At 40.0% G+C, this 21672-nt stretch overlaps 1 protein-coding gene across 17 annotated transcripts in view; it reads left to right on the top strand.

Annotated features, from left to right (window-relative positions):
• Positions 1–21672, top strand: part of Grip1 (glutamate receptor interacting protein 1) — a 644165-nt gene that overhangs the window by 608349 nt on the left and 14144 nt on the right. For 9 of the 17 annotated variants that reach the window (XM_074083851.1, XM_074083844.1, XM_074083846.1 and 6 more), the window contains 4 exons: positions 7372–7528; positions 8566–8680; positions 8798–8842; positions 13115–13348. In XM_074083851.1, coding sequence (XP_073939952.1) covers positions 7372–7528; positions 8566–8680; positions 8798–8842; positions 13115–13348 — 551 coding nt within the window. The remainder of the gene's footprint in view (positions 1–7371; positions 7529–8565; positions 8681–8797; positions 8843–13114; positions 13349–21672) is intronic. The other 8 variants (XM_074083854.1, XM_074083843.1, XM_074083842.1 and 5 more) reach the window with 3 other exon arrangements.

Below are 21672 nucleotides of genomic sequence, written 5' to 3'. Positions count from 1 at the left end.
ACACACACTGTTGGACAACAGAGACAGTCTGTTTTTAAGAGGTTACCCTGCTGAAGGGGCAGACAGTTAACAAGTAAACAAGTACAAAGAGTGATAAATGTTACTTAATTAAAAAGAAAATTAGGGAATTGGCGGGGTACCTGCCTACTAAGTGAGAGGCCCTGAGTTCAAACCTTAGTACTGCCATAAATAAATACATAAATAAGTAAAAGAAATAAAGTGATTGATCAAAGCTGGTGGGGAATGAAGGAATGTTTTTAAGTAGGTCCCACAATGGAATGATCCTCAATTTTATTGTTTAGCTCTAGGATGCCAGACCTTATGCTTTGGGTCTCTTTGTGCCTTGTTTATTCCTTTTAAGTCTGAGAAAACACTGATTAGTCTAATTTGATTTAGCAAAGGTCAGTACAGAAGATGACAAACTGGTGGTCCCTGGACTGTGCCATTCTCACAGATAGTGTAGCTCTTATGGTCTCTGCAGGTTTTATTTCTCAGGTAGATGTTTTTCTGTCTGATTATGCCATCTTTTGAGGTCATTTTGATCATTTGTATTCTCCCAGGAAAAAATCTGATTTATCCAGGTTTTCATATGTATTTGCATATAATTAAGGAACCTCTGATTTAATTTTTATTTTTTCAGGTTCTAAATCACATCCCAATACTGCTAATTAATTGGTTTTCTTGTGTTTCTACTTTTTTCATGATTAGATTGCTGATAGTTTGCTTTTCTTCATTCCCTCCACCCCAAATTACTAGTTACCTCTATTTGTTAGTTCCACTCTGGGTCTTTTTACATAAAATTTTGCTTTTAGTTTAACTCAGTTTCTCTTAGATTTTGTTCCCTTCCTGACTTGAATTGGGTTCATAATTAATTTAATTCCATGTTTCTTTGTGGTTTTCATCAAGATGACAAAAGGTGATAAAAGATGCCAATGTATACAGTCACAGCCCAACTTTCTTCAAATGTATTTAAAGAATACAACCTACTATATACAGAGCACAAATCAGCAGTAGTCCCCTTGATAGGATTTTACTTTTTGTTTCCACATATCCTCTGATGCCTAATATGCTCATGTTTCATCTCCATCATCTTGCCTTGTCCCATTTCTCTGAATTCTTATATTTCTGCTTTGATCTCTTGCTATGTGTTTTTTGTTATGATCTGTTTAGTCGTATAATTTGCTCCATGGCAGGATTTTTTCTCATGACTATCCTTCATCAGCTACTGCTTTATTTTTGTATTTTTTCTCCTGTTTTTCTGTATTATTTAATATTAGCATACATCTTCTGCCAGTCCTTTTTAAATTATTGCTCATCACTGTATTCAATGAGTTCTTTCTGAGCTGTACGTTTGCCAGAGCTTCTGAGAATGACAAGGCCAGGTTACATTCCAGGCTAGCAAAACTCAACCATTGCATCATGCTGTGTTGTGCATGGAACAAGCTCTTCTCCACCTGACAGCACACAGCAGCTGCACTGCTCGCATTGTAGAATGCCTCACTGATAGACAGCTTCCTGCAGTTGCCGGTATGTCTCTATGTTTTGTCTCTCAGTCCACTGCTCTGACCATACCCTGGTGCCAAGTGGGCTCCTGGATACTTCCTGCCACCAGCCCATGCAGTGCATTCTAGTGTTCCAAACTGAGTATTGTGTTTTTGCCTCCTACCATGGCCTCTGCAATCTCTCACCATTTCTCGGTTCTTGCCACCCCCTGGTTGCAAGAACCTACCCTACCCCAGTTTCTGCTCCCCATGAAACTCTCACTGAATTTGGCAATTTTTCTTATATATTATGGTTTGGAATGATAGAAATATTTCTAATTGTGTTGAAGATGGCATTGCTTTATTTTTCATCACTTTATATTTTGAGGTGATCCTAGAGGTAGAACTGTCTTTGCCATTTTCAAGCCAAAGTTCATCTAAATACTTCAAATATTTCTTGGCAAGAACAATTACAAATAGTTGCACAGATGTATTATTTGAGTTTCTCCTTCTTAACTAAATTGGGTCTTTGGGAAAAAATTTTGGCCAAGAATAATTTGGCTCACTTTCCTATGCAGAAATTGGTTTCCAAAAGTGAAAGTAACAGAAGAGCTACAGTCCCAAACCTATACAGTTAAAAAGTAAATCCAAAACCAAATCTCTGATTTCAAATGTTTCACATATGAGGCACCATTGTTTAGTTGCTGTTTGCCTTAAGACTGAGTATGAATTAAAAGCTACAAATATAAGATACTAATCTTCATTAATATAGAAAACCAAATAATACTATATTGAAGTATCAGGATTTTACAAATACCCAAGGTTTAATTACCCTAAAAATAAAAATTGTCATACCAGATTAATTCACTTTCAGAAGTACCTACATTTGTGAAAATCCATTTTCAATTACACAAATAAATAAAATTAAACAGTATGCTCAGTGAAAGGAATCTTGAATGAATTTCAAACCTCACATCCTGACACAACGTACAAAATCAGGTATTAAAACCCAAATGCAAAAAAAATGAAAAAGGGGAAAAGGTTTCTAATTCTAAATCAAAGGAGTAATTGCTTTAGGACAAGTGTTTTTAATTTCAATTTGTTTATCAATTTTTTAGTTTTATGTGCTTGAACTACCATTTAATAATAAAGACAAAGTTGAATCATATTTCTGACAATGATTTTTCTTATACCTGGGCTTCTCCAAGTATCCCCTTCCCTCCTTGGCTTTTGAGTTTGATTCCTAGGGTTAAGGACTGTATTCCTCAGGGTCTGCTTAATGTCTTCTCAACAATGGCAACAGCTTGCGTTCACCCAAGCCTAATTTTTCTCAGATATTCCCTATGTTAAATCATAGACCATTATTTGTCTGCATCAGTTATGGATTGAATTCACTACTTATAATAGAAACGCCAAATGATAGCATTTAAAGTAGAGATATAGTCCAGAGCCTGGATGAGGCAGGTAGCCCCTGGTGCCATCAGGGCCCAGGCACCTTACTTCTTCTGCTAGCTTACCATCTCTGACATCTCTCCATCACCACCCATCAGACCTGAAGTGTCACAACTACTCCCTCACTTAGCTTCATAATTTGAATATCTTAGCTCAAATTTCTATCAATGACTTTTAGAAAAAAACAAATCTATTCCTAACACTCCCTTAAACAAATAAATAAAATCCCTCTATTGCTTGTCCTCTGTTGTTATGGGCTAAAGTCAAAAGTCCTTAGTTTAAAACATAGAGTTCTTTGTAACCTAGTCTTCCTTGCAGTGCCCTTTGCTCCATAAACCCTGATCTCCTCACTGTTCTCTAGTTAGCTTGCTGATGTCAGTCCTTGGTACCTTGAACAGCACTTGTTGTGTGAATATGCTAATTTATCCCTTCCTTTATCAATCCTAAATATGTTGAGAAATAGAAATTGGAGCCAACTGTGGGTTAAAATATCTATATCTAATTTAATTTTTTGGTGCTAGAAAAGCTAGATTGGTCCTACAGTGAGAATCGGATCACTTCCCCACTCCCAAACCAAGTCTAGATATTAGAACTTAAATATGAGAAAAGTCAGAGTTTACAGAGCCAACTGTAACCCAAATTATTATCATTCAGTTGGATTTCTGAACAGAACTGAAAAATCCTAACAGTGCAGTGAGTGACGTAACTTATAAGCTATTGGCCTTTCAGAATTAATATATAGCTCCACAATGTCAGTAGGAACCTATGCTCCTAAATATGGCTAGCACTTGACTTTTATCCTTAAAGTCACCTTTTGGTCCAAGGTAGCTCTCTGTGCTCCAGTTATTTCATTTGCATTCCCAGCAGGAGGACAAGAATTGTAAGGAGCCTTCTCAAAAATCCTCTTGGCATGTGATTTGCCAGATTCTACCTAGCTTTAAAGGAGGCAAAGAAACATAGTTTTAGTCTGAGCAGTAATATGCCCACCCTAAACTTTGATTCTGGTACTAAGGATGAAGGGAGTACGGGGACAGATGTTCTCATGGGCATCTGTGGTCTGCCACAGTCAGATAACTACACAGTCTTGGCCCTGTCAAGCTCAGAAAGCCTCAGGAATGGGACCCAGCATAGCAGCAATGAGAGAGAATGAGCCCAGAGAAAGCCAAGAAGGGGCTGAATGCCCAGGGCCAGTGTTCTTTTCTCAAACTGACCAATTATGTGATCTCACTGCTCCTGCAGAGAGGAATACATACAGGTAGTAAGAAGGACCAAAATATTTTTGGAATGTTTTCCCTCCTTGGGAGTGGAGCAGAAACTCACTGATGGAATTGAGGGCAGGGAGCAGCATTTATCAAGACTGTACCTTTACCAGGCTCTCTCTTCTGCCTGGCCAACACTGTCTTACCAAACACTTCTACCTACTAAGTACAAGGGGTCATATTCTCTAACTTTAAGTTTATATGTCATCTTTGGCACCTTTCATGACACAATTGAATACCAGCATATTCGGACTAAAAAGACAAAATTTTCACATGCTGTTAGAACTCTCACTTTTTATGCCTGTTTCTTATCCTGTGCAGTTTTTGAAGACAGGAAGCTCGATTTATTTTTCTTTGTATTTAAGTTCCTCAAATGGCACCTGATGTATAAGAAGCTTTTGCATGTTTACTGCAATACTGGAGCTCGCCTCCTTTCCTAGTTTCCCTACTTTACAGATAGGAAACTGAGATCTTGAGACGGTGAATGGTTTAGTAAATACTAACAACAGTGGACATATATGTGCTTTGAAACCTTATTGAGCTCTAGGCACATTCATTAACTGTTTTATCAGCCTGGTAAGATAGATGTCATGAACCTCATTTCACACTGAGATTAATTGGTCAAGTCTTCCAAGAGAGGGAGTGGCACAGCTGGGGTTTTGAGCCTAGTGGCTGAACCTCTGTCTTTTCTTACTTTGATCTTTGAGTCAGCATGAATTAGGGATGTACCAGAACCAGGGTATTCTCACTTTATGCCTTCCAAAGGTATTCACATCTATTCCCTTTCCTTCTCCACTTTGTAGTAATGCAAAAATCATTTCCTAGTGTTATTAGGACCAGGCATACTTGTTGTGGATACGTGTGACTTCAAGGGCAGCACCAATAATGCTGCACTTCTGCCTAACCCCAGCCCTACTTTTTTTTTTTTTTTTTTTTTTTTTTGGTGGTGGTATTGGGGTTTGAACTTAGGGCTTTGCACTTGCTAGGCAGATGCTCTCCCACTTGAGTCACACTCCCAGTTCCCATCCTAACACTCTTTTTTGAGGTTCTGGGGTTTGAACTCAGGGCCTTCACCTTGAGCCACTCCACCAGCCCCTTTTTGTGACTGTTTTTTTTCAAGACACAGTCTCTCAAACTATTTACCTGGGCTGACTTCAAACTGCGATCCTCCTGATCTCTGCCTCCTTAGGAGCTAGGACCACAGGCGTGAGCCACCAGTGACCAGCCCCATCCTAATACTCTTGCCTATGTTGCCAAGAACTACATAGAAACAATGATTGGAAAGCAAATCAAAAAGCTAATCTGCCCAAGCTAAAATATCTTGGTATTTTCCCCAAGGAATTTAATGGTAAAATGTTAACCCTTATCAGAAAGGAACACCCCAGAAAGACACCACCAGTGAGCATATGACTCTTAAAGCTTAAAGCCAGTTAAGGAAAGTGAGATGCCAGCTTATCTTAACTCTTGTTATAGCAGAAAAAGTAAGACTTCACATATTTGGGGTTGGTTAATTTGTTTGGCTCAGAAGGAGAAAATGAAAATAAATGGCCCATCAAAAGGAGACAGGATAAAATTCAGTGTCATCCAGCCACTCCCCTTCAAGAGAAGGCTCATGTGTTTCCTTAATTCAACACTTCTGACAGAAAATTGCACATTCATCACACAAGGTTTCTTCCCAAATGGACAGCCACACTTCAGCAGTTATGAGAGAATGAGATATTGAACTATAAATATTTCCTCTGCTCCAGGGACTTCTAATTCTTGTCATCCTCAAACAGAAGGTTCATAGAGTATTTTCATCACATGGTGGTGGGCTTTGCCCTGATTTCTTGAAACCAAGTCCTTTCGATCAGAGAGCTTGAACATCTGCTTTCCTGGGCTCTAATTAGTAGTCAGGTGGCATTATAGGATCCAACAACAAGTGGAGGGAAAGAGAAAGAGGAAAACAAAGCAGGGATGTTATGGAAGCCATCACTCTATGTGATAAGGCCATTTAATTGTATGTGAAAATGGGAGCCCAGGGTGATTTGCATATTGAGTGCTTTAAACACAGTAAGAAATACATATGCATTGCAACATTGTGCATATGCGTAAACACACACACACACACACACACACACACACAACACAGTCAGGCTTCTGTTCTCATTTGAACCCCCAAAAGCATTTTGAAAAACTGTATACCCCATCACACATTTAAGGTTGCCCTCTAATTTTTTTCTCCTTAATTTTAAATACTTACAAAGAATGTAATTTCTAGTTTGTTGTAAATATACTTTAAATTTACATCTATGAAAATTTGGGGACTGCAGTCTTAGTTCAAATTCATGGAAAATGTCTATTACATAACCTAATTGCCAAAGCCAGTCCTCACTGTCTCACCCTTCAAGCTAATCAGACTTAACTCCCCGTCACAAAAAGTCAGTCTTCATTTTACATTTCAGATAAACATAATAAGGCACAATACTCCTCCCCCTGACATCCACCTTACTTCTAAATTCCCATTCTAAGACCCAGAGAGAGAGCGAGAGAGAGAGAGAGAGAGAGAGAGACAGAGGGAGGAGAGGAGGGTGGTAAATGCCTTGCTTTGAGTTTGCCTGCTTAAAATAAGACCCTGCTTTCAAGAACCCTTCTCATAAGAGCAAGATTTCCCCCAAATTATCCCTCGATTTAGCAGCTGGGAGTCTTCACACCCCAGGGCCCAGCACCTTCAAAGGTTTGAAATAGATAAGAGATGTGTCTTTGATTTGTAGTGTGACAAAGAACCATTGTGGAAGAGGAGGTGAGAAGGTGGAAGTGGCAAGTCTCAGAGCCCTGGCAGTATGTCGGCTAAGGCAGTCTGGGGAAGAGGTGTATGTGCTACTTACAGATCTGAAAACACATTCCCCTAAAATAATGACTTGAACCTCCGGGAACCTCTGCAAGTAGCTTTAGGTACTGGCAACCACAGTTGCTAAGCCTTTTGGTGCAGATATAGTACCAACACTGGTTATGAAGAATAAATAATATGATAGAAATAAAGCCCTTAGTGCACGGCTGGTATACTATGAGCATCTACCAGGTGTTCACTGTTATTGCTGTTACCCTTGCTATTTGACCCCTCAACTGGCCAGCAATGTCACTTCTCAATGAGTTAAATAACCCTCAGGCCAAGTCCTAACACATTGTTTATATTTTAGGCACCAGTTTTCAGGCCTCGGGATACAATTTCAACACCTATGACTGGAGGAGTTCAAAACAGAGAGGGAGCTTGTCCCCAGTGCCCAAGCCTCGAAGCCAGACTTACCCAGATGTGGGGCTGAGTAATGAAGACTGGGAGCGGTCCACAGCCAGTGGGTAAGGTTTTCATTCAGTGCTGCCCCAGCCAAGTTGACTCTGCATTCATTTGGGCAGGATTTAAACTTCTCTACTCCCATGGCACCCATTGTTAGCATTGGCTTCTTGAAGTCATCGTAATTATCATGGTACACTTCTAAAACTCGTGCCTAACTAGTGGTGGTCTTGCACCACCACACAGCAGGGCAAGGATTAGGTTCCCCAGAATGAAACCAGTGGTAACACTGGGGGACAAGGGAGGAGGAGCCAACTTCTTAAACTATGTCCTTACTCCGTGGCGACCAGCAACTCTTTTCTTTTTAAAAAGCAGTTTCACATTAAATTAGATGCTTTATGAAAAGATAACTCATGGCCGGAGGTGTGGCTCAAGTGGTAGAGTGCCTGCTTTGCAAGTATGAAGCCCTGAGTTCAAATCCCAGTCCCACCAAAAAAAAAAGATAACTCACAATTTTCCTGCCTCAGTCTCCTGAGTGCTAGGATTACAGATATCAGTCACTACACCAGGCTATGAGTTCCATAGGTTTTTTTTTTTTTTACAAAGAAGTATATCTTAGCATTTTGTATCTTATGAAAATATCTTAGGGAAACTTATAAAAAGTGATAGCATTTAATTTATTTATAAAGATTTTTATAAAAAGTGGTGACACATTTTTCTCTAAGACAGTTGTCTTTCTCTGTAGAAACAGCAGCTGAAATATATTCCTGTGTTGTATTCCATTCCAACAGGGCCATATTTGTATGGTTCATTCAGGAGAAGCCATGAATGATCTGAAATTCACAGTCAGTGAGACCATGGATGTAACGATGTAAGACATCCTTACACCCGAGTTGGCTGTACTTTGAGAACACAGTTGGAAGAAAACCAGATCCAAAATGAGTCTTTCTCTCTGTCTCTCTCTCTCTCTCTCTCTTTCTCTCTCTCTCTCTTTCTCTCTCTCTTTTTGTGTGTGTATGTGTGTGAAATGAAGGAGAGAGGTTCTAGATACAGAACTGTATATATCTGCCAAGTTCTTAACCCAGACTGTGTTTCTTGACAGAAGTTTTGCAGGGGCATCCGACAGCGCAGAAGCAGAGCAAGAGGAGAACTTCTGGTCTCAAGCGCTGGAGGATTTGGAAACCTGTGGGCAATCGGGAATTCTGAGAGAACTTGAGGTAGCTTCAGCCCTGCTGCTTACTTTTATTGTTTCTACATTCATTTTTTTTTTTTTGGTCCTTTTAAGTTTGCATTGATCACACCAGTTCATTTAAAAGCTTTAACCCTTTCCACAGGAGAAAGCTGACAGGCGTGTGTCATTGAGAAACATGACTCTCTTGGTAGCTACCCTTTATGTTTATATTTTGCTTGTGAAGCTGCCTTCCCTGCCCTTTGCCTTCTGGACAGCAATTTGATTTTTAATTTTATACAATGCAGTTGAAAGTGTTATTTCCCATTCCCACCCCCAAGCTTACTGACTTGTGGCTTCTGCCATTGCTCCCTGCTAACCCTGATTGTACCTGTTCCCCCTAAATCGCTAAGGAGTGAGCAAAGTCTCCCAGCAGTGATGCATCTCATTCTCTTAGTTGCTTTAGAAAGGTTTCTTTGGCATGTTTTCATTTGTACCTGGTATAGAAATTAATTTGACCGTTAAGAGGAACATAAGAGGAAATTTGATTTTGTTTTGCCCTTAAAGTAGATGACAATGCAGCTGGTGAAAAAGGGCAGTCTACTTGATAAGCAGGCAAAAATATTACAAGGACATTGCTGTTAATTGCAAATCCTCATTCCATATTAACTTCATGTGGATTTAAGGAGGAGCAAGATGGAGTGTAACAGCTGAACTCCCGGTGAGTTCTTTAATCAAAGCCATGAATTTGCTGACGGTATTCACACTTTTAGTCTGGGAAGTCCTGGACTGTTTCCTTTTATGTTCTTTTAAATTTTTTGAGCTTTGAAAAAGAAAGTGGCAAAAGTCTCATTTTTATTTTGACGTCGTATGAGGTCCCCAGGTCACCATAAGGAATGCGAATGGCATAACTGAGTGAAACTCCTGCAATTCTAAAATGATTATTCATCTTTATATTATTTTGCTTCTCAATTGCATGTGTGGATATTTTATGTGATCCTAATGTTTGTGAACCTGCAAAGAGAATTATAAAGAAAACTGTCAGTTTGAGTTTATAAACATCACAGTACTACCTGGCATGAAATTTTAGTTTCAGAGCCCAATTGAAGGAACTGGACATGGATAAGCTTATAAAATTTTAATAAACTATGATATTAGTAATTGATTCCTTCATATAACTTTCAAAAAGAGCAGACTGCTTAAGTGCCAGCTGGTTTATTTAATCTCCTACCACCACCTATGTGTAGAATGATGTATAAAAGTAGCCCAAACTGAATAATGAGCACAATTCATGATACTTAAAACATGTCCTTGATTTTGAAAACATGTTTTTGTCCAGGCCTTTTTCATTTTATTACTTCTCTCTTGAAGAATTAACTGTTCTTCTCATAGCTTCTTTTACATTAGGCAAAACAAAGGTGATATAAAAAATAATATGATGAGGACTTGGTGCAATGGCTCAAGCCTATCATCATAGCTACTGAGCAGAGTAGGGGAGGATCTCAATTCAAGGCCACACCTAGCACAAAGTTCATGAGACCTCATCTCAACCAGTAAGAAGCTGAGTGTGATGGCATGTGCCTGTCATCCCACCCAAGTTGGAAATGTAAATAGGATGATCATTGTCCAGGCTGGCCTAGGCATAAAGTGATTCTCTATCTCAAAAATAACCAAAACAAAAAGGGCTGGTGGTATGGTTGCCTACCAAGCAGGAGGCCCTGATTCAACCCACAGTACCACCAAAAATATTGTTAAAAATAATACAATGAAATTGTGTTCACCCATAAATTGACTTATCTCGTGAAAATAATGTCTGTTAGCTTGGAAGTCATGTTGTGAATGCCTACAAATTTACTATAACATAGCTCCCATGTAGGTGTGGCCCTTGAAATTATAAATGCAGAAAGAAAATGGGCCGAATTTATAAGCCAAAGAGACATTATACTTTTATCACAAAGTGAATATTATAATTAATATTCACTTATTAGTTTAAATGAACTCCAGTCCTTTGATTGGAGATGTTGTTAGGCAAAAAATATATTGGCACTAGATTTCTGCATATAAATTTACATTTGATATTAAAAGTTAAAGGACACTTTAATAATAATAAATGCAGAGGATTAAGCTAAGATGAAAAATGATTATAACTGAAAATTCATTAATTCACTAATCATTTTCCTTATTACTAGTAATAATTTATGTTCGACTTTAGCACTGAAAAGTGTATTGCTTTATCACAGGAGAAATTCAAACTGTGACTGTGAGCAAGTTTTTAAAGTCTCTTACCAGATATTTCTTCTATAAAATATGAGAATTTTAATGAGATAATACTTAAAGGAAATTAACAAAGAACATGGCACTTAATAAATGTTCGATAAAATGCTCAATAATAATTAAGTATTGTTGTGTTTTCCATTTCTTGGTACTGCTGTAACTATTTTTGTGTTTAACATAATAGAGGAAGATTTAACCATTTGTTTCAAATTGTATTTGTGATTTACCATTATTTTCCTTTATGGATGCTACTAATTCACCTGAGCCTCACTTTAAACTTTTAAACTAGCCATATTTTAAAAGCTTGAACTAAAGAACTGTTGATAATATCTCATTTCTTCTCTTGGAACCCTTTATAAATCCATTTATAACTTCTGTGGCAGCTAGGACTCATCAAAGCACAGCTGTCATCTTCCAGATGTAGTGATTAAGTGTTTCACCTCCAACATGCTTCCTGCTAGTCCCATGAAAACAAACTAGATATAAACAAACAGATAAGTAGGTAAAAATAATAGATAGAAAGTCACCACAGCAGGAAAACAACCATTGGGTATTATCAGTTATGGGAGATCAAACACAGAAATGATGTATGTAAATGCTATAAGATAAAGGCTGTCCCATGATATCAACACAAATGGCAATGAAAAGGTCTTAAACTTCAAAAGGGTATCTATCTGAGATAAACCATAATATGGATACACTTGTTTAAATATGAGAAGCCTTTGACCTGCTAGAAATGGAAATTTTATGTAGTTCAGTTCATAGCAGACTGAGAAGCAGTGTAGACAGGTAGTCAAGGGCAGGGGTTCTGGAGCCAGATTGCTGGGGTCCCATCCCAGATGCTCAGCAAGCTGTTGGGCTCATTCAGGTTCCTCTTTCCTTACTAGAATTAGGGAGGAATAATAATTATGATACCTACCACGTAGGACCACTTGAGTATTAAGTGATATTCTACACACACTATGTATGGAACTTAGCACATGTTAATGTTCAGTAATTAGCAAGGATTTTTTTTTTTGTACCCTCAGCTCAGTTACTACCTATGTGACTTTGGGTAAGTTGGCTTCTGTGCCTCAGTCTCCTCACCTATACATTAGAAAGAATAGATTATCTACCTCATAGAGTTGTGAGGCTTAAATGAGTGAATACATTCAAAGGGCTCAATAAATTAAGCTCATTGTTTTTTTAGCATTAGTATTAACATAAACAATATTTCATGTTTTTTTTTCAGTCACATACATATGGGGCTTGTTTTCACTCCATTATTTCAAGCAGATTTACCATGCCAGTTTACCCATTTATAATCACATCCAAGAGTACAGAGCTGATTACAGTCACATTTTTAGAATTTTAGCATCCTCTAATATAAAAAATGAACATCCCCAACATAATATGGGTTTCAAATCCTTTTTTGTTCCAGTTCTGAGACTCAATCATCTCTGTGATCTAATCTTGCCATCACTTATATATTATACAGAAAATATATTTGAAACAGAACAAAATTCTCAATTCATGGGTAAAACTAAGTAAGTACGTAATTATGCGTAGCTTTTGGGCAGAATCTAATAATATAGAAAATGATTATTTTAACTGCTCCCAGTATGTTACACAAAAGCCATTTCTAAGAAACATTGATCTATGCCGAAAGACATAGACGCCTACGTGGTTTACAGGCTTCTAGGGCAGGCCACTGGCCAAAGGAAAGATAATATCCAGTGCTAGGCAGGAAGCTTGAAGAGTATCTCTTGCCTTTTTATCAATAATCCCATTCTAGACCATTGTTGGAGTGAAAGTCTGAGTCCCAGTGAGAAATTCTTAGCTCATTTCTATGAGATATATTGAAGGTGGCCTCATGAATCACATCTCTTAGTGACCATTCAGTGGAAAGTTAATGCTTAAAATACTGTTTGCAGCAAGCAAATGTTGGAGCTTTTCAATTTGTCTCAAAACTGCTAGGGGTGGTATTTGATTAAATAAACTCAACAGCTTAAGTACTTACATTGGATTTGAGATGTGCATTATAAATGTCGCTTGTAAAGCATTTTTCAGACTTTCATAGTTCAATTAGTATGTCCATTCTCCAGCCTTTGGTTATGCCCTGAAGAGACTGTATTTTGACTTTGGTCAGAAGAATTGTGCTTAATGTTGAGCAACCAAACCCTTTCCCTATCCATGGCTTAATTGTTTCTGAAAATTGTCAATGCCACAGGCAACAATCATGTCGGGGAGCACTATGAGTTTGAATCATGAGGCTCCAACACTCCGCAGTCAGCTGGGACGACAGGCCAGCTTCCAGGAACGAAGCAGCTCTCGGCCACACTATAGCCAAACAACTCGGAGCAACACCCTGCCCTCAGATGTGGGCAGGAAGTCTGTAACCCTGAGAAAAATGAAACAAGAAATAAAGGAGATCATGTCCCCAACTCCTGTGGAGCTGCACAAGGTCAGTATGTTTTCTTCTTCATCCCTAGGACAAATGCAGTAGTCATTCTGCATGGTGAGGATGCTTTGGTCTGAGAGTAGCAGTGATATCCTCCTGCATGTTTGGCCAAGGAGAGAAGCCAGAGACTTGGGTTTTTTTTGTTGTTTATTTGTTTGTTTGTTTTTCACAACAGACAAAGTCTCTGCTGTCATGGAATTTCCATTATTGTGAGACATACAGGCATAAAAAATTTTTATTGTGCTGGGTGAGGGTACATTGTGGCATTTACAAAAGTCCTTTCAATATATCAAATGTATCATACTTGAATTCACCCCCTCCACTGCTCTCCTTTACCCGCTCCCATACCTGGAAAAGTTTTAACAGGTCTCATTTTTCCATTTACATACATGTGTACACAGTATTTGCACTATATTTACTCTCCCACACCCTTTCCCTACCTCCTCCCCACTCCCACTGTCACCAACACCCCCAGGCAAGACCTGTTCTGCCTTCCTGTCAGAGACTTGGTTCTTAAAACAAGATCCCTGACTGGTTATCCTGGACAGCAGGGAAGACTGGCTTTCAAGCAATGTATTTATCAAAAAAAATGTATGTATGATCAAAATCTTACAAAAACATGAGTTTCCAATGTCATGTGGAGCTTTGATGAGTTAGTCTTATTATTCCAACCTCATTGGAAGTGGGGAAGGATTTCCTAAGCATCTACACTCATAATTTCACTGAATGGGATCAGTGGGGCTTCAGGTTCAATGTGGGAAGGCTTAATCCTCAATTACACACTTAGAGTAGATGTTTTGTCATTTAGGAGACATGAAATTCTCTTCAAGACAATAGTTAGATGTCTTGGGCCAGGACAGGGTGAGCACTGGTTCTTTCCATTTCTGACTACAATAGTTGCCTCACTTCAAAGAAGAAAGCCCACTATTGCACTCAAATCTGAATTCCAGAGCTGCTGGCGGAGTTTAGACAAGGCATACGTGACGATATTTGTAGAACCCTGGCCCAAGAACAGTAGTAGGGATGCATCTGGTTTTCCTTTATTTTTTGGTTAATATATAAAATAGTAATATTCTCAATCCTGCTGTTCATAAGAATCGAGACCCTACCTATAACTAATAATCTACTAACTAGAGATTAGTTATTCATCTCACCCTAAGAGCAGATATGAGATTGATAGGAGGTAACAGGCTACTATTCTTTTTTCCTCTAAATGCTTTGATTTCCCTAGCCTCTTCTATAAAATCTAGCTATTTATTTTGTAACTGCCAAAGATATGGTGAAAGAAAGGGTAATACAGGTTCACACATTCATACATTCATTTAAAACATATACTGTGCATTTGTTCTCTCAAAAAAAAATGTATTGCAAATTTCTGGGTGAGCACAAAGTCCAGTGGGGAGATGGTCTGGAAAACAGTGTGAAGATAATGGGATTGTTGCAATGACAGAGACAAGCCTGGGAAGACCTGGACTACAAAAAGAAGACCCTGACCCACACAGAAAAGGCTTCCTAGACATAGGCATTGACTCTGCAGAGGAAGGTGGGGTATGCGGAAGCTTTCCAAGCACAAAAAGAAGCATGTGGAAAAGGATATCAAAGACAGTGGCGCAATGATGGAATGGAAATATTCCTACATGGCCGTAGCCTAGAATTGGAGTCCTGTACATTAAGAGGAATTACAGAAATGTGAAGATATTTCTAACATTTTAGACTGAGGATCCCAGTTTGGCCCCATGCCACAAGTTAGTTGTTTAATGCAGTTATACTGAATGTATGCATCTGCCTGGTAAATCTCCTACCTCAATTCATTCATTGGCTCATGGCATTAGGCTGAAGGAACTCCCATGATTAAATTACAGAAGCCACATATTCAATGCTCTGCTGTGCTAAGAAGAGGGCTGTCCTACCTGATTCCCTTAGGGCCTATGAACACTGCCTTGCCCTCTTCTCTCAGTTTGTGCCCAGGCAGAGAAGGGTATGCCTGATGATCCAGCCTCCTCAGTCCCAAAGAGAAAGGATGCCAGCATGTATTGAGTATCTAGTAAGTGCTATCTATATATTGCATATTTTTAGCCCTCACAATAGCCCTTTTCAGCAGGTACTTATTATCCCCGTTTATAGGATAAGAAAATAACAAGTATACAATTGTCATTTTTTTTCCTTCAGGAGAGATACGTTCTCCTCAAAAGACAATTATTGATAGACCAGGAATACAAAAGACCTGTCTCCTCATCCCTCCTGCCCTGAAAGCATTCAGCAAAGATAATGACAGTGAATTGGATGTGGAAGTTGTTATAGCTGAGGTTTCAAAAATGTGGCTCTGCTAAAATATAGATCTTGTTTAAAAGAGAAAAAAAAATGTATCTTCCACTTATTGGCATAACGAGTGGCCATGGATGGATTAGTTGGAACATTTGTGTGTCAGTGTTGAACTGGGAAGCCACAAGATCACAGATGCAGAGGGGCCAGCTTGACCTGATAAATGATGTGCTTTTTTTCTTTCACTTCAGTGGCAGAAGGGTGCATTTCCCAGGTAGTTTCACTCTTCTTCTGAATTGATCCTAACAAGTAAGACTCTCAAAAATAAGTGGTTCCCTAAGAGTATAAGACCCCCTAAATAATCTAGTTATGTGCTTATAGCCTGATACTGTGAAACTTTTGGAAGGGTTCGTACTCATATCTTGGGTATCTTCTTTTTTAAAGGGAATCAGTTTTCTGATAGGTCATCCAACATGTGTGTTGCTTAGCACTCTCTAATACTGAAGTGCTTGAGAAAGAAATGATCATTAAAAAGATACTGAGCTCAGACAAAAGGCTGTTGATTATGCTATGTCTTGCATGTGGAGTGTCTTTTGAATACTGAAAGAGAGTACCTGGCGTCATGAAGAAGCAAACTGATTTGTTGATGGAACAGAGTCGTCTTTTCTCTAGGATACTGCTAGTCTGTCGTAAACTTTTGTGAAAATTAGAAAAAGACACTCTTGGGGTAGTGGCATGGAAAGAGGGCTACGGAATTGGAAAGCAACCATACCTCAAGTTGAAGACACCCAAGCTAGAGTGCCTGGCTTGGCAATCAGAACACGGGCTGCTCTTCAGTCTCCGATGCCCCTTGGCAACCTTTCCTGAAACGAGGCTAGTGGAAGAATTTCCAAGACTGCAAAGACCAGCATGTATAGGCTGGGTGAGATAAATCACACATTCTAAACGTGTGATAAGATTTTCCTGTTGCTGTCTTTCTGGAGGCCATTTGTCACTTGGTTAAAGTTTGGACCTGTTTATTCCCAGGCCAGCACCTGAAAGATCTTATCATTTTCACTAGAAGTTAGATCAAGATAACATGAATGAACAGAGAAGGATTCATTCCATTACTGGGGGAAAAAAAAGCTAAAATTGTCCATCTCCTAAGGGTGGGTCACTAACATCACCTTGAAACAGAAAGAATGAAGTATTGGCTTACCTGCCAGTTTCTTGTGTCTCAGTGTACTCTCCATTGTTTGCTCCTCATTTTCTATCCATGCCTTCCTCCATTCTTTTTCTTCCTACAAACCCTTGGAAGATCCCAAGCTCTAAATGGTTTTCATTCATTTCCTATCATCTACTATGTCTGAGGCTCCCCAGGGAGCAGTCTTTCCTTCAAGTTTTCCACATTCTTTCCTAAAGGCAAAAAAATAGTTGTCATTCCTGACCGTTAGGAACAAAGAAACTCAGCCTTGCTTCCTTTTCTGGCTGTGTAGAAGTGGAAATTAGAGCTGGGGTGATTTGGCACTTAGCAAGAGGGTGGGAGGAAGAGTGAAGGGTCCAGGAAGTGATGCTAACTCCCCTAAGACCACTGCTTTTCCAACTTCTCAGCTCAGGTCTGCAATCTGAAATATATTGCACTCATAAAGTCAATACATACATACACCTAACACTCATACATGGATGAATCCAAAAACTTGTTACACAAAATACATTGACTGTTTTTCTATTTCTTTTCAAATGCTGATTGCCTGAAATTGATTTCAAGACTTCTGAATAGGTCTCAACCAACAGTTTCAGGACTACTGCCTTAGACAGTAGATGGGTTGTGGACCCCTGATCTTTCACCATAGGATGCTTTTTAAAATGCAGGCTCCTGCCTGCACCAGTAGCTCACATCTGTAATCCTAGCTACTCAGGAAGATCAGGAGATCAGGAGGATCACAGTTCAAAGCCAGCCTGGGAAAATAGTTCATGAGATCCTATCTCAAAAAGCCCTTCACAAAAATAGGGCTGGTGGAGTAGCTCAAGGTGAAGGCCCCGAGTTCATGCCCCAGTACCGCAAAAAAAAAAAAAAATACAGGGTGCCATGCTCCACTCAGACTTACCAGCATTTTCTGGGAGTGTGGAACAAGAGCCTACATTTAGCAGCCCTTTCAGTGACTCCATTGCAGACTAGAGATTGAGAACCACCCCCCACACCCCCACACACACAGGTTTTGCTAGTTGCAGGCAGGTGATTATTCTGTTTCAGTGAAATCATAGGCAACAACAGGCTGGCAGGCTGAAGAGGAAAAAAGGCTGCATCTTGGGCCCTGGAGCTTCTGCATTTTATCTTTTAAATGAATTCTGTTTTGTACTACAGCTTATCACACATTCTTTCTCTCTGCAGATAAGAAGCTTGTGATCTTAGCTACACTTCATTGATAACCCTTCTTTCCCTTCTGAAACTTAAATACCCTTTGGTGTCCACTTAATCTAGTTCTGAGATGAATTCTAGCTTCACTTCCTTGCACACCTTAATGCAAAAAAAATCTTTTGTACAGTGGAAAATTTCCCACATTGACAGCATTTGAACTTTACAGAAAAATCATATTGACATTCCCTTTATCCCTGTCATTCATGATTTTCAATAAAATTGTACTTCTTAATTATATGCAGCGAAGCTATTTTTATTTATCTTTTTACAGAAAGGCTTTTAAGATAATTTTCCAGTGCTTACCTTTATTTACAGCTGCTGCTGGTACTCAATGCTAGAACATGTGAGTCACTCATAAGTTTTTGCTACCATCAGCTTTTCCTCCAGCCAAGGTCACTTTGCATCTGCTTTACATCAGGAGGGGGGCTTTGTTGTTCTTGGTATGTTAAAGTTGTTTTATTCAGTGGAAAGAGTGTTATGCTTAATGCCAGCTTCTTTTGCAACATTATTCTAGAGTCAGGAACAGGTTCAGTCCTAGGAGGAAATACGAAATAGAAATATGTATCTTAGTCTTGCACACGCAAGAGGACTCAGGATCACTTGAGTCCTCATGCCAGACAAAGACCTCCAAATAACTAGTGCACTGTCCACTGTGGAAATCACGAGAAGCCGCAGCAACAGTGAGTACATGAGGTTTTTGCCTTTGTCACTCTTTGCTACATCTAGCTTCTCTTTCTTCAGGCAAGGAGTGATAAATAGAACAGTAGGCTTTGTTGTCGGGCAGACCTAGGTTTGGCTCATAGTCTGTTTCTCATTGGTGACCTGGAGCCACCAAGGACAGAATGTAGCAAGGAGCCTCCATTTACACAGAGAAGTGGACATACATCCTTACTAGGCACCATGTCAGCCTGAGCAGTGAATTCTGTCCCTGTGAAACCAGGGAGAGACACTGAGAATGTTCTAGGGAAGAGGGATTTGGGGATCCAGGGTTGGAGTTTGGGGGTGTATGTTTCCAATAAATAATGGCATCCAGCCCAGGCAGTCTTACAAATGTATCATTTTTGTTAGCTCCCCTTGTTTGTGATTCATTCAAAAGTATTTTTTTTTATGTAAAAACATCATTTTTATACAAATGGGTGGCTCATGTTAAAAAAAAAAAAACATTTAACTCAGTAACAAGGAATGACAGCAGGATGTGTGTGTGTATGCATATTAGTCAGTGGGAAAAAGGAATATTGGAGTAAGAGTTCTAAGTTAGAACCACACTGCTCAGTGACTATCTTTGAAGCTATGTTTTCTAAGGGCAGAACAGAAGTCATCTGCATCTCTCCCAGACAGAATCCACTTTGCATTTTATCATATTTCTAGGAGTTGCCATCCACCTTTGCAGTGTGAGCTCTGAGCAATAGAAACATAAGTCAAACAGGGTTGCTGTCCCTGAGAGTCAGATGACCTTTAGGCGGGCTTGTTAGACTGTTCTAGTGTGCCTTGTTTCCGGTTTTGATCCTTAGTCTTATCGCTTCTGTCATGTATCCACCACCACCTCTCTTCAGAAATGTTAATGACTCTCCCTTAAGTCTGACTCTTGCCTCAGGACCATTCATCTCTCTCTGATGTCCTCATGCATCTCTGTTTGATCACATATGCTGATGTAAAGGTTGTACAATTTGTCATCTATAAGATGGTGAGCTCTCTGAAGGTCATTCTCTTTCCCTGATGCATAGGCACTTGGGGAAGAACCCTCTGCACCTCTCCTTCCACATTGCTTAACCATATCACTTTGTGGCAGGGCTCCAGTCCTCAAACTCTGGGCTGAATCTAGCCCAGAGCTTGGCTCTTTCTTCCCTTATGATGGGATACAGAGCCTCCTTTTCCAAGGCTCTTAGTAATGTTAGATGTCAGCAATCCCTAGGATGAGGAAAGAATCAAGATAGATGGTACTCAGTGCAGTGGGAAAGTCTGGTCAGTTGTAACTTTTCATCTGCCACAGATGACAGTGAGCCTTGGCCCCAATTCCCATAGGCCCAGAGGCTGGGCAGAGGGTCTGCCTCCCATCCAGAGTTGTGAGTGGCCCCAAAATCAAGATGGGCCTAGAGAAATGGAGGTCGGTAAATTGCAGAGGGAATCAGAAAGTGTTAAGAGCTGGGAAAGGACAAGGCTAGAGTGACCTGGGAGCTAGAAAATGGAGGCTGAGTGCAGGGGGAAGGTACTATGAATAAGCAGCAGGCAGCAAGCACTGAGCAAAGACACCAGAAACAGGGAGTAGACCACACAGCTGGCCAGCTTGCTGGGGCAAGTAGGAACAGCAACAGAACTTATAATGACTAAGTGACCATCAGTTACCCTTAGCTTGGAGAATTTGGAGAATGTCTTCCTCTTCATTTTTATGTGAAACAGTAGCTGTGTGAAGGTGCTCTGCAGTGAGTCAGGTAAGCAGCATAAATCCACCACTATCCTTACAAACTGTGGCTCTCTCTTGGTTCTCCAAGGACCAAGTCAGCCCTGCCTTGCCCACACTTAGAGCGAACATTCCTGCACTCACTTCTCTCACTGATGAATCCTCAGTTTTTCAGTTCCAAATGCCACCCCAATACCCAAGAGCTGCAGGGGCAGTATCTGAAGCAGCTGGCCCTCTCTGTTCTCTGCTAAAGAGACTCCACAGACAGAGGCAGCAGCTACCTTTCTGACCCAATTTGTCTAGAAGCTCATGAGATTTTAGTAAACGAGATTGCTTCCTCTTGGGCTGGAAAACTGCAGTTGAGAAGATGGCATTTGATTTTCTTCTTCCAAACCCCAGGTAGCATAGGATTATCCTCAAAACCAACATTACTTGAACTGTCTGGTTTAAAGGAACAGGGCTGCCCCTGCAGTGTGTGTCAGGAGTAAATCCAAGTGCTTGATGATTTGCAGGGAAACCAGCGCCATGTCTGAAAAGCAGGTGTTGTTTGGTTCCTAAGGCCATTGGGACATGAAGTTGAGACATAAGGAGGCTGTCAGGGCTTGGAACAGCTTGTGGGATGGCTGTCACTTACTGTGACTTGCTCAAGATGCTAGATGCAATTGCCCTTAAATTGGGGAGAGTTAGCCCTGCTGCTAAAGTTTTTCACTTGTGTTAAGCATTGGGTTTCTGATCTCTGCCTTGAGGACATTGTTGAGACTGGCAGGCAGACTTGCTTAGAAATGTAAAACAGGGCTGAACTTAAATCTAGTGAGCCCCTCTGCCTCCTGTCATAGCTTTGGCTGGGGGAGGGGGTTAAAAGCACTGCAGTACCTGCTGAGGAACGGTTCAGATTCAACTGAGCTCTGTAGAACTGGATCCTGGCTCCAAGTGTTTTGCTCCAAGAAGCACATTAGCTCCTTTAGAAAAGGAAAATCTCATGATTGTGTTTATGGTCTTGGTTCCCCAGAGGCCTCTGAGAAAAATCTTGCTTGCAAAGCCAACTGTCAGGATGGTGATCTTTGGAAGCAGAGAGCATGAGTTTATGAGGTGCTCACAGAAAACCACAAGAGGACTCTGATGAAAAGAAACACAGTAGCCATGTTAAATTATTCATCTTTGGTCTGTCGGGCAGTTGAATGCATAAAGGCTGCCTGACCACCTTCGAGATTATACGTTCAAAATAAAAAAAAAGTATGATTGGGTGGAAGAAACTAAGCAGGTATTCTA

This window comes from Castor canadensis, chromosome 8 (genome assembly GCF_047511655.1).
Source record: "Castor canadensis chromosome 8, mCasCan1.hap1v2, whole genome shotgun sequence".
NCBI lineage: Eukaryota > Metazoa > Chordata > Mammalia > Rodentia > Castoridae > Castor > Castor canadensis.
This window is presented reverse-complemented; position numbering and strand designations above follow the sequence as displayed.